General features: G+C 41.5%; 2 protein-coding genes across 2 annotated transcripts; one reads left to right on the top strand and one right to left on the bottom strand.

Annotated features, from left to right (window-relative positions):
• The first annotated feature begins 374 nt into the window (after positions 1 to 374).
• ndufa6 (NADH:ubiquinone oxidoreductase subunit A6) lies at positions 375 to 6,432 on the top strand. The gene is made up of 3 exons (XM_079521090.1): positions 375 to 533; positions 3,986 to 4,101; positions 6,194 to 6,432. The coding sequence occupies exons 1-3, from the start codon at positions 395 to 397 to the stop codon at positions 6,323 to 6,325; spliced, it is 387 nt and encodes a 128-aa protein (XP_079377216.1). The 5' UTR covers positions 375 to 394; the 3' UTR covers positions 6,326 to 6,432.
• Positions 6,433 to 7,384: 952 nt separating this feature from the next.
• Positions 7,385 to 13,554, bottom strand: smdt1a (single-pass membrane protein with aspartate-rich tail 1a). The gene is made up of 2 exons (XM_079520370.1): positions 13,348 to 13,554; positions 7,385 to 7,810 (listed from the first exon to the last, which is right to left on the bottom strand). The coding sequence occupies exons 1-2, from the start codon at positions 13,513 to 13,515 to the stop codon at positions 7,673 to 7,675; spliced, it is 306 nt and encodes a 101-aa protein (XP_079376496.1). The 5' UTR covers positions 13,516 to 13,554; the 3' UTR covers positions 7,385 to 7,672.
• Positions 13,555 to 13,821: the final 267 nt, after the last annotated feature.

Raw genomic sequence — 13,821 nt, 5'->3', positions numbered from 1 at the left:
CACATTCAGTAGATCCTGTGATCTTTTGTGGCCAGATGTAATTTCCTGGGGTCTAGTAAGACTATAGTAAATAATAAATAAATAAAAATCGCTATAACATTGTGTTAAAAAATACACATTAATTCAGCCCCATGTTCGAATGCCCCTGCCCCCCCCCCCCCTGTCAAAAATAGCTAAAATCCCTAAAACGAAAGAAAGCAGCAAATGAAAAACAATTAACACTCGAGTCATCTTTTTTACTTTCTCTAATAACAACCTAAAACATGAACCTTAGTTGTCCTTTTTAAACATCCTCGACTGTAGGTGGCAGCAGCACGACCTCTGTCCTATATGAAGTGTCATAAATAATGACACTTCCATTGAAGAAGTATTCTTCTAGTAAACAGCAACTGTCATGGCGGCCAGCGCGGCGACCCGAACAGCAGCCGGTGCTGCTAAAGTAGTTAAACCTATCTTTTCCCGGGACTTGGATGAAGCCAAACGCAGGGTTCGGGAACTGTACCGGGCCTGGTACCGTGAAGTGCCAAATTCAGGTATATTGGCTCCTAGATTCGTGCGTAAGAGGCATATAAAGCAGAGTCGTGTTGAGCCGTCAAGGTCGTATCTGAATTATGTACTGTACGCTGGCAGTGGCTAATCATTCTACTATTACTCGTTTTTAACATGGTAATTACCCACGCATTTAGGAAAATAAACTAATTTGGATTTGTAAAACTGAAGTTTATATCAACGCAAAGATGTCAGGGTCCTCGTCCTCCGGGATTGTCAGCTGTATGTTCTGGCTGGACAAACTCACTCATACAATTGACAGCAATTATAGCTGCATGGCTAGGAATGAACAAACTTGAACTCGGCAAAAGCAATATTATTCTGATGATACGGTGGTTACTTGGTCCAATCTGAAAATCATGAAAAATGTAATGGACACCATAACAATCTCCAAGAAGGCATTCAACAGTTCAGATACAATCATTTCGTAGGTAGATAGGTTACATATTATGGTGCTTTCTATATACAGGGTGAAAAATAATCCATTTTGTTATGACTATTCCCTTTATTGTATTATGGCTGAACTTTGGTTAGAAGATGTCTTTGCTGTGGTATGGTATAAGTATAACCCTGATATGTTTATAGTAATGTAGCCGCAATTTGCAACTCTAGATTTTTTTATAATGGGATGAATCTAGAGTTGCAATACCCTCCATTGACTCCCCACTCATCATTTTGCGTTTGCGATCTGCTTGTCTTAAACGACGTTAAACTCACCAACATTGCAGCTGTAGTCCAAGCTTGAATTATTCTCTTTCAATCTGCAAAGCTTGTTTTTCATAAAAATCCCCCGTAGACATGTTATGAGCTACTTTCTGTCAAGAAGAAGAAATGTTGGAGTTTGGAAGCGCTCGTTTGTATTAAAGGGTCGCGCTGCTGCCTCCTGCATTATGTGCAAATGCGAATCAGATGCATGCAGGGACGTTCAGTGACTTACGACGAGCGCTTCCAAACTCCAGCACTTAGAAAAAGAATCACTTGCACAGAATTTCTTGACAGAAAGTAGCTCATAACATGTCTACGGGGGATTTTTATGAAAAACAAGCTTTGCAGATTGAAAGAGAATAATTCAAGCTTGGACTACAGCTGCAATGTTGGTGAGTTTAACGTCGTTTAAGACAAGCAGATCACAAACGCAAAATGATGAGTGGGGAGTCAATGGAGGGTATTGCAACTCTAGATTCATCCCATTATAAAAAAATCTAGAGTTGCAAATAGTAATGGAGCTTTACAGAATGTGTACTAATTACTAAACAAGGTGGATGCCATTCTATTGGCCTCAAGTTCAGCCTCATATCTTTTACATTTCAAGCATTCGTTTAATTGTGTTTTTGTGGAGGAGTCTAGGTTGTTTATGGATAATGCACATTGTAACACTGCATCATGTGTGCATCCATAGTGGCATTGTTCCAGTTGGATATAACTGTAACGCTGCATCATGTGACTGTGCTTCCATAGTGGCATTGTTCCAGTTGGATATAACTGTAACACTACATCATGTGTGCATCCATAGTGGCATTGTTCCAGTTGGATATAACTGTAACGCTGCATCATGTGACTGTGCTTCCATAGTGGCATTGTTCCAGTTGGATATAACTGTAACACTACATCATGTGTGCATCCATAGTGGCATTGTTCCAGTTGGATATAACTGTAACGCTGCATCATGTGTGCATCCATAGTGGCATTGTTCCAGTTGGATATAACTGTAACGCTGCATCATGTGTGCATCCATAGTGGCATTGTTCCAGTTGGATATAACTGTAACGCTGCATCATGTGACTGTGCATCCATAGTGGCATTGTTCCAGTTGGATATAACTGTAACACTGCATCATGTGACTGTGCTTCCATAGTGGCATTGTTCCAGTTGGACATAACTGTAACACTGCATCATGTGACTGTGCATCCATAGTGGCATTGTTCCAGTTGGATATAACTGTAACACTGCATCATGTGACTGTGCATCCATAGTGGCATTGTTCCAGTTGGACATAACTGTAACACTGCATCATGTGACTGTGCTTCCATAGTGGCATTGTTCCAGTTGGACATAACTGTAACACTGCATCCATAGTGGCATTGTTCCAGTTGGATATAACTGTAACGCTGCATCATGTGTGCATCCATAGTGGCATTGTTCCAGTTGGATATAACTGTAACGCTGCATCATGTGTGCATCCATAGTGGCATTGTTCCAGTTGGATATAACTGTAACGCTGCATCATGTGTGCATCCATAGTGGCATTGTTCCAGTTGGATATAACTGTAACACTGCATCATGTGTGCATCCATAGTGGCATTGTTCCAGTTGGATATAACTGTAACGCTGCATCATGTGTGCATCCATAGTGGCATTGTTCCAGTTGGATATAACTGTAACACTGCATCATGTGTGCATCCATAGTGGCATTGTTCCAGTTGGATATAACTGTAACGCTGCATCATGTGTGCATCCATAGTGGCATTGTTCCAGTTGGATATAACTGTAACACTGCATCATGTGTGCATCCATAGTGGCATTGTTCCAGTTGGATATAACTGTAACGCTGCATCATGTGTGCATCCATAGTGGCATTGTTCCAGTTGGATATAACTGTAACGCTGCATCATGTGTGCATCCATAGTGGCATTGTTCCAGTTGGATATAACTGTAACGCTGCATCATGTGTGCATCCATAGTGGCATTGTTCCAGTTGGATATAACTGTAACGCTGCATCATGTGTACATCCATAGTGGCATTGTTCCAGTTGGATATAACTGTAACACTGCATCATGTGACTGTGCATCCATAGTGGCATTGTTCCAGTTGGATATAACTGTAACACTGCATCATGTGACTGTGCATCCATAGTGGCATTGTTCCAGTTGGATATAACTGTAACGCTGCATCATGTGTGCATCCATAGTGGCATTGTTCCAGTTGGATATAACTGTAACACTGCATCATGTGACTGTGCATCCATAGTGGCATTGTTCCAGTTGGATATAACTGTAACACTGCATCATGTGACTGTGCATCCATAGTGGCATTGTTCCAGTTGGATATAACTGTAACACTGCATCATGTGACTGTGCATCCATAGTGGCATTGTTCCAGTTGGATATAACTGTAACACTGCATCATGTGTGCATCCATAGTGGCATTGTTCCAGTTGGATATAACTGTAACACTGCATCATGTGTGCATCCATAGTGGCATTGTTCCAGTTGGATATAACTGTAACACTGCATCATGTGACTGTGCATCCATAGTGGCATTGTTCCAGTTGGATATAACTGTAACACTGCATCATGTGACTGTGCATCCATAGTGGCATTGTTCCAGTTGGATATAACTGTAACACTGCATCATGTGACTGTGCATCCATAGTGGCATTGTTCCAGTTGGATATAACTGTAACACTGCATCATGTGTGCAACTGTGCATCCATAGTGGCATTGTTCCAGTTGGATATAACTGGACGTCAGGCAAGAGAGAAAGTAAGAGAGCTGTTCAACAAAAACCAGCACGTCACCGACCCACGCGTGATTGACCTGCTTGTCATCAAGGTAAACCTCATCAACTTGGCTCCTGCCTCATCTGTCCTGTCCTGTTCATAAAGCAAAGCAAAAAAGCAAAGTTCTTTGTTTACCCAGGGTAAGTGGACTAAGCTTGAGATGCTTGTTTACAGCCACGCCCTGCTCATATAACATTTCATGGTTGGGGTTCAATGCCTTGCTCAAGGGCACTTCAGCGGTGGTAATTTTAACGTGCCGGTCCGGGGATTCGAACTGGCGACCTTCCGGTATCAAGACCGCTCCGCAAACTGTTCGGCCACCGCTGCCTCCAGTCCAGTGCATCAGCGAGTCTCTCACTAACGCCCTCTGTAGCAATTTTCCCACTGCCTTGCGAGGCTGTAGAATTCTCCGAAAATAAACAAAACGACGTAACTACTCACCGAAACAAAGCCTGCTAGACCTTAAAGGTGTAGTGAAACGGAAATGGTGGACATTTATTGTGAAGTTTCAAGTTGAAACACCGCTATGAAGTTTCTGAACCAATCAGAGCGTCGCATCCCTTCAGGGGATGGGACGGTAGCTAGGGGCCGTAGCTATGCTGCTGCTATGCTACGCAGGACAGCGTGTGGATGTTTGTTTACAACTCAGATAGTCGTCCAGCTTTACCAGTTTACTCTTATGTGGCTTATTTCTACCCTATAATGTTTTCAGATAAATTTTTTAGCGTGATGATTAAGTTGAAACCGAGTAATACACTCCCTGGATGTTATCTTGAATGGGAATAAAAACGGAAGATGTTTGTAATCAGTAGCAGCTGTGCAGCCTGTGCTGGACGGATGCGGAGATATGGGGAATTAAACGGGTGAGCTTCATTTTTATTGGCTTTTATCGATGTGGGCCTCGACACGTCATCACGCAGCACGTTTTTGTTTTCAGGAAGTAATACAAAATATATTTTTATGGACGTTTGATATAAAAACACACAAAAATGAGAATTTTCTAGTTTTTTTGGCATCCATTGTTAGGTATGCCCATATGATGACCACGGGTATGGTCTAAAAGTGTGAAAAACGTATTTTTTATTTCACTACACCTTTAAGGTAAAAGTCTATTCTATCCCCAGCTTCTCTCTAAAATGCACTATTTTTGTCATGAAATAAAATGCATCCATTCCAAGTGGATCGGCGCAGTCACAACCCGGGAAATGCCGTAGTAGAAGAAGTTACTCTCTCCGGTACATTGCTTTATTAAAATGGCACACAGTGCATTTTAGAGAGAAGCTGGGGACCTGAGACGCTTCCCAGCTTTGAGAATAGACTTTTACCAAAGCAGGCTTTGTTTCGGTGAGTAGTTACGTCGTTTTGTTTATTTTCGGAGAATTCTATAGCCTCGCACGGCAGTGGGAAAATTGCTACAGAGCAGTGGATGGACAGGTCATCAGTGAGAGAGTCCGACAGGTCATCAGTGAGAGACTCGCTGACGCCCTGGACCAGGGCTTACCTGTTCAGTGTTTGCATCAACCTCATTGAACCTGTAGACTACGCTACCTTTTCCATTCACCATGATACTCGCTTTAAAATATAATAAGGACACGTATTGATGCACTTAATGTTGCTGCTAGAATTTCTTGAACATTTCTTTCTGCTTTCCAGTTAGAATTGGATTGAGGGCTTTAAATTAATATACCGAGGCTGCCGAGATTGTTTAATTACCTTTGGAGCATAACGCCGAAGTATTTGTGCCTTTGATCCATGAAAATAGTTCCATGGCTTGTTGTCGAACCGAAAAATATGCCACCGTCGCGATCTGGCACAACAGGCAGTGAGAGCTGCTGGAGTGTAGTTGAAACTACCGTTAACTTGCATTGAACTCATTTTCCCAGAAGCCCTTGCAGCCCAGAGCACGGGTCGATTTCCGCTTTCGTCATCATAATGCGACGGCCTCGTCACCAGGTCCGCGACAAATCTGCGATTTATTTTTAATTTAAATTTTTATTTTATTAAACGGCGAATTAAACACATAAAACAAATAGCGGGTTTAGCGTATTACGCAGGGCAGAAACATGGATTAAGTAGCGTGGAAAGCGGGTTATAAAGCAGAACTGTTAAGTATAGTAATGGTTCTGTATTTTTGTTTCTACCAGGGAAAGATGGAACTCCAGGAGACCGTCAACGTTTGGAAGCAGAAGACTCATATTATGCGGTATTTCCATGAGTCGGAGGCAGCTCGCCCTACAGACTTCCTGTCCAAATTCTATCACGGTCACGACCCATGAACTCTTGATATAGAATATTATGTTCTGTGACCTCTGGCTCCTTCCCTGCTTGTATTCCTCTTTATTCAAATGTAAATACATTCACATTACAAATGTCTAAATCTGTGCCTCATGATCTTTCATTGAATGTATTATTTTTTTTTAGGCTGATCTAGAATGATATGTGTTCCCTTGAAGAAAGAATGGGCTTATGATCTTATGCAAAGTAGGGAATTAATACATTGTTATCATGGGTTGGTATCTAGGGGCTGTGTTTCAGTAGCACCGAAGAGCCGACTTTAGGACGGTACCCGCCCCCCCGAACCTCCAATGATGTCACATTGTAGGCTCTACAGAGCCCAACCGACTTTTATTCGGCTCTATGAATCGCGCCTTAGTCACATGGACCTTGACAGATTTGTAAAGATACTTTACTTGTATCTTCGGGAAATCCATGCCTTGGTTTTAATGTTTTTAAATTATGATTAGATCCTGAGGTGTGTGTGTGTGTGTGGTGTGTGGTGTGTGGTGTGTGTGTGTGGTGTGTGGTGTGTGTGTGTGACTGTGTGTGAGAGAATGTCAATGTGTCATTGAAATTTGGTTGTGTATACAAAGAACACGGAACAGGTGATCCTGTTCCATTGCAACCTTTGCACATGAATCAATCATACCGTATTCTTGAATACATCAACTTGATAACACATTTGGTGAATTTTGCAATTGTTATAATTTCCCTTTTTTATTAAGACTTGCAAACACAGAATATGATCACCAGATGGGTACACCCCCATTTCTTATCTAGTGAAATCAGTTTAACAGCTTTATATCCAAGGCAGATGGAGGAAAAGGCAGCAGTCAGAACTTCAGGAAGTATTATCCTTGGTTTGTCTGTATACGGAAGCTCACAGATTTATCCCAGGGTGGTGGTGTCTGTTTTTTTTACACAAAGCAGGGTGATCTGGGGAGGAAGAAAGTATTGCAGGTACAAGTACAAAACAAAGTAAAATGTATCTCAACTGCCAGAAATGGAAAGGCAAACAGAGAGAAAACTAGACAAGTTGTTTACAGAGTCTTTAAAAAAAAAATTGCACACATTCCCTTGATAAAGTGCAACTAGTCAAAGTGCATTCGGCAATCTCTGAGTCAATAAAGTGCATTCGGCAATCTCTGATTGAGCATTTTGATTGACAGGGGAACAAATGAGTGTTTAAATCTATTATACATATACCGTGGAGTTCTATATCTCCATACCGGATGGCATTAGCTCGTACTCTCGGTACAACACAACACATGCAAAGGGTCAGATACAATATTCCGAGCTAGTCTCAGTCAAAGCCAGGTTCCCAGAAAGCACACAGACTCTTGTCTTCAGTCATCATCGTCGTCATCCTCGGGGACAAAGATGTCGTGCTCCTCCAGCAGTGCAGCGAAGGTCTTGCTGATCTGCGTCCCCACGTACAGGAACGGCACCACGACCATCATGATCCGTGTGAGGCCGAAGGAGGTCTGTCCTCCAGCGTCAAACATCCCAAGATCACAGAAACAACGTTTAGTTCATCGAAAGAAAAAGCTACCATTGGTTATGTTCTTTTAGAGAAAATGGGCTTTGGTAGAGCAATAATGTAAGATTATAAAACTATACCTTTTTTTTTTAATGGGTTAATTCAAATTTAAAGGTTAATTTTGATTTGATCGGCCTGGGCCGTGGCTCAGCGGTCCAGGCACCTTGGCTGGTAATCCAGTCTGGCAGTGTGCCGTGGGTTCGACTCCCGATCCCGACGGCCTTTACTGCATGTCATCTCTCTCCCCATTTCCTGTCAGCCTACTGTCTGTCCATACAAATATATATATTTTTTGATTTGATCATATATTCTGTTTAAATTACAGGTTTTATACAGCCCATACAGGTTATTACTCTACCAGGGATACTAATTACATCTCTCAGGGTGCTGCTATTGTGCATGTTGGTTCACTAGAAATGGAATGTAATCTTAATTAGTATAATTTGATTTGTATTTATTGAATTGCTTATAACTGTCTGTCATACATAGAAGGTGCCATAGGCGTATTTCCACTGGTCCCTAGTTACACAAAATCAATCATCAAAATCAATCATTGTGGATGTATTATGAAATATAACCCTAGTAGTGGTCAATAGTTATCTATCCCAGTGGGTTTCAACCCTTTTCATTTCAAGGTATTCAATATTATTCAGTATTTTTGGCCACAGACCACCGTTTGATGAGATTTAGCCTCGCAGACCCAAAAATAAGGGATATTTTGTAATCATTAATTGGTTGGACAAAGTTTTTCCACTGTTGGTACCATAGGAGAGACAACAGGTAAGACTTCTTATAAATTAAAGTCATGCAGATGTTTAACAATAATTTAACTCTTGAGAGTGTAAAATTAAAGGTTTCATTCTACACTCTCAAGAGTTAAAGATCTAAAAGGGACGGGTCCATTTGGTTACCAACTTTCCATCATTCAGCTTGGGATCACCTGGTACCCCCTCAGGGACCACTGGTGGTCCCCAGACCACTGGTTGAAAACGACTGATCTATCCAGTCATATCATGCCTGCCACTCAGTGTGCCCTTTTCCAACTGGCCTGGAAGCCAGACATAAAAGAGGGAATTTCCCACCAAGTTTTGGGCCACCAATCAGGGCCCAGTATGCAAATACACAGACTATTCTGTCAGATGGGCCAAAACCATGAACTATAGTTCATGGTTTTTGCGACGATTAAAAAAAAAGATGAAAATGATTAAACAAATATACTATAGTGTGTAGTTTTTTCATCGTCAAAAAAAATGACATTGCCATTGTCGACGATTATAATCGGGGCCCAGTATGCAAATACACTGACTATTCTGTCAGATGAAATACACAGACTATTCTGTCAGATGATGGGCCAAAATGCATTGCTATTTTATTTTTAAACGTTTGACCTAATTCTTATCTGTAAAATGTTAGGTGGACAGGGTTCTTTCAGACATAAGCCCCAACGGTTACTTATCAGGAAACAGGGGGAGAGAGCACCGTCTCCCGATGGTCCGTCCCAGCACCTTGATGACATGGGACTTGAACCTGCCAACTGTCTGTAGCAGAGGGAACCGAATCAACCAATATCAAGCACACCATGCCATTGAGCCAAGGCACCTTGGGGCATTCAGCAGATGTCTCCTGGTGCTTTTGAGTTTTTATTTTGTATTCGAGCCTTGAAAAGTTCAAAGTACTAGAGCATTGTGCTATATAGCAGCAATGGGACTTGAACATGGAATGTCCGTACAGAGAGACTGATCATTAGACCATTCCACCATCAGTCAGACACTCTCAGCCAAAGTCTCCTGGTAATTGTGTTTGTTGGCCTTCAGTTAGTAAAGTTGAAACACTCCAGCATTAAACTATAGGCGAACAGGGATTTGAACATGTAGAGCTGTATTAACTGAAGCCTATTGTAGCAGGGGCTCACAGCCCCAGCCTGATGACCTCTCATATCTCCCCTGCGCCATAGGCAACTGCTTTGGTTTAGTGGTTAGGATGTTGGCCTTCCGTGCGGGGGACCCGGGTTCGATTCCCGGCTGTTACACTAACATGCAAAAGAAGACCTCAACAGCGCTAAGAAACATCTGATTAATATGATTCTGTGTTATCTTCACTTTACTAACTGAAGCCTAACACACAAAAGATCACTTCAAAAGTACCAGGAGACTTTGGCTGAGCGTCTGACTGATGGCGCAGTGGTCTAATGATGAGTCTTTCAGTACAGGCTTTCTGTGTTCAAGTCTCATTCAATGCTGCAGTAACTTGAACTTTTCAAGGCTCGAATAAAAAAAGAAAAACTCAAAAGCAACAGGAGACGTCTGCTGAATGCCCAAAGGTGCCTTGGCTCAATGGTGTGGTGCGCTTGATCGGTTGCCTCTGCTACAGACAGTTGGCAGGTTCAAGTCCCATGTCATCAAGGTGCTGGAGGACCATCGGGAGACGGTGCTCTCTCCCCCTGTTTCCTGAGATGTAACGGTTGGGGCTTATGTCTGAAAGAACCCTGTCCAGCTAAACTTTTACCATGAAAATGTCCAATTTAACATACTCTTACCAGCTCTCAGTGTGCCCTTTTCCAACTGGCCTGGAAGCCAGACATAAAAGAGGGACTTTCCCACCAAGTTTTGGGCCACCAATCAGGGCCCAGTATGCAAATACACAGACTATTCTGTCAGATGATGGGCCAAAACCATGAACTATAGTATGTCGTTTTTTCATCATTTTCATATTTGTTTTTTAAATCGTTACGAAAAACATGAACTATAGTTCATGGTTTTTGCGACGATTACAAAAAAAGATGAAAATGATTAAACAAATATACTATAGTGTGTAGTTTTTTCATCGTCAAAAGTCAAGAAAAATGACATTGCCATTGTCGACGATTATAATCGGGGCCCAGTATGCAAATACACTGACTATTCTGTCAGATGAAATACACAGACTATTCTGTCAGATGATGGGCCAAAATGCATTGCTATTTTATTTTTAAACGTTTGACCTAATTCGTATCTGTAAAATGTTAGGTGGACAGGGTTCTTTCAGACATAAGCACCAGCGGTTACTTATCAGGAAACAGGGGGAGAGAGCACCGTCTCCCGATGGTCCGTTCCAGCACCTTGATGACATGGGACTTGAACCTGCCAACTGTCTGTAGCAGAGGGAACCGAATCAACCAATATCAAGCAATATCAAGCACACCATGCCATTGAGCCAAGGCACCTTAGGGCATTCAGCAGATGTCTCCTGGTGCTTTTGAGTTTTTATTTTGTATTCGAGCCTTGAAAAGTTCAAAGTACTAGAGCATTGTGCTATATAGCAGCAATGGGACTTGAACATGGAATGTCCGTACAGAGAGACTGATCATTAGACCATTGCACCATCAGTCAGACACCCTCAGCCAAAGTAGGTAATTGTGTGTTGGCCTTCAGTTAGTAAAGTTGAAACACTCCAGTATTAAACTATAGGAGAACAGGGATTTGAACATGTAGAGGTGTATTTACTGAAGCCTATTGTATAGCAGTGGCTCACAGCCTCAGCCTGATGACCTCAAAAGTCTCATATCTCCCCTGAGCCATAGGCAGTTGCTTTGGGTTAGTGGTTAAGATGTCAGCTTTCCACGTGGGAGACTAGGGTTCGATTCCCGGATGTTACACTAACATACAAAAGAAGACCTCAACAGCGCTAATTAACATCTGATTAATATGATTCTGTGTTATTAACTTCTGTGTTAGTGTTATTCACATCACTTCAAATTTACCAGGAGACTTTGGCTGAGAGTGTCTGACTGATGGCGCAGCGGTCTAATGATCAGGCTTTCAGTACAGACATTCCATGTTCAAGTCCCATTCCTCCTACAGCTCAATTCTGCAGTAATTTGAACTTTTCAAGGCTTGAATAAAAAATTAAAACTCAAAAGCACCAGGAGACATTGTGTTCGAAAATACTGAACCAGTGGAAAGTAGTAAAACATGCTTCGGACAAAACCTCTTAACTCCATCGGACCCTCAAACGGTCTGCTAAAGCAACTAGCTCCACCAACTCTCCCCATCTCATGCAAAGTAATTGACATTATATAAAGTCACACACAACACCAACTTTGATGAGGCAGAGTATTGCTTTGTTTTCAAAATATATGGTTTTCTTAATTTCCTGAAAAATGTATATTTTTCATTTCCTAAAAAATTACCATTTTGGAGCAGAGATATGCTCATTCAGGGTGCAGTGCATCTTGTTGATTCCCTCCAGGGATCAATAAAGGTTTTTATTATAATCTTATCTTGTTATGATCATAGACTGATAGACATCTTGTAGCTCAAGACTGCCATCTGTTGAACAAGGTAAACAAGGAAACATTTGTTCTCTCCTTTACTTATATCCCCTCTACCATTGATATTGTGTACGAATATGGATATTGAATTTGCTCTGTTCATTGTCTCCACCAGGCCGAAGGCATGGGGAGAGTATTGTTATTATACATTGTAATTATATATTTAGTTGAATTGTCTTATATAGACTTGTTTTTATTGAAATGTTTTGTATTTCCATTTTGTTATTATACTGTGAGTGTGTAAACAAAGAAAAAAAATCAAGTTCTGATGTATTGAGATACACAAAGAAGGGGACGTTTTTCAATAAACTTCTTCCTACTCCTTTTTCGAACATAAACATAAGTTAAGGATTATGAAAGATCACTATTATTATTATTTTTGGACGCTTCTTTTTTTGTTTTTAATATTTACTTTGTCTTTTCTTGTTTATATTTTAACATGTTCGGAATAAATAAATAAATGAAAATGAAAAAAAGAGTAGGCCACGTTTTGCGGACAGCTGTGGACAGCTAATCTCCGGCACCGTTGGCTTGATCACAGCCTCAAATCATGAATTTGAATGTCGAATTGCCATAATATTTTTATTTTTATTCTTTAGTCTCCTCCGTCTTCCAAGGAGTCGTCATTCTTTTCCAAAAACAATTATTAAAAATAAATGAAAACAGTAAAAGAAAAAGCACGGCCCCCAGTACAGCCCCCAGTACGGCCCCCCTCACATAGGACAATATGAGTCACCAGAACCCCTCACATGTAGGACAATATGAGTCTCCAGACGTTTTACAGAGACAGAAACATTTTTCAAAGGTTGCAGCCACAGCGCTCACATTTATTTTGGAAAAACTAGTCAGTGTAAATGAATTAAAGTTAATGAAAAACAAATCACACCCGTGTCAACTCCTGAGTCAAAAAAACGATATGGGACATCTCAGAATATTTGAGGTATTTGTACTTTACTTGAGTATGTCCACTTTTCAATACTATTACTACAATTATTTGGAAAAAATAAATAAATAGCCGATCTACAAGTTCACAACGCGGCAGGAATGCGACTCCATGTGAGCTTATACATCGTCTGTTTCGTTCATACACCATGGGATCATAATCAGCCTGATTACCTGAACACACACATAGGCTACACTTGTTTACCATGATTCAATGTCAGCACTCTCACCTTCCTGGGCTTTGGCCGGATGGCGCCTGAGTCCTTATGCACGGCCGTCCGCCACGGTGTCAGCGCCGTCCCAGAGCAGCTCGAAGTGGAAAACTTTAGGTTGCGTATTCTAGGGGAATTTCGAAACGCCGACAGGCCGACCAAGCGACCGTAGTAGGCCGACGCCATCTTTCCAGGTTGATGCAGCAGTATTGCCTCGGGAGTCGGGAGGCAGCAGCAGCAATGCGGAAAACTGAGATTGACTCTGGATAACTGTGTGTGTGTGTGTGTGTGTGTGTGTGTGTGTGTGAGGTTGACTTTGTGTGGGACAGTCCCTCATTTCCAAGACTTTTCAGACGTCCCACAAATTGAGACCCTGTCCCACATTGTGACCGACAGGCATCAGTGTTCAAATTGAGACCCTGTCCCACATTGTGACTGACTATGGGGAGAAATATGTCTCAAAAGTATTTACAAATATTCCATGATTTACAA

This window comes from Electrona antarctica, assembly GCF_951216825.1.
Source record: "Electrona antarctica genome assembly, chromosome: 14".
NCBI classification, from domain to species: Eukaryota; Metazoa; Chordata; class Actinopteri; order Myctophiformes; family Myctophidae; genus Electrona; species Electrona antarctica.
The sequence above is the reverse complement of the archived record's forward strand: the minus strand, read 5'-3'. Positions and strand labels throughout refer to the sequence as shown.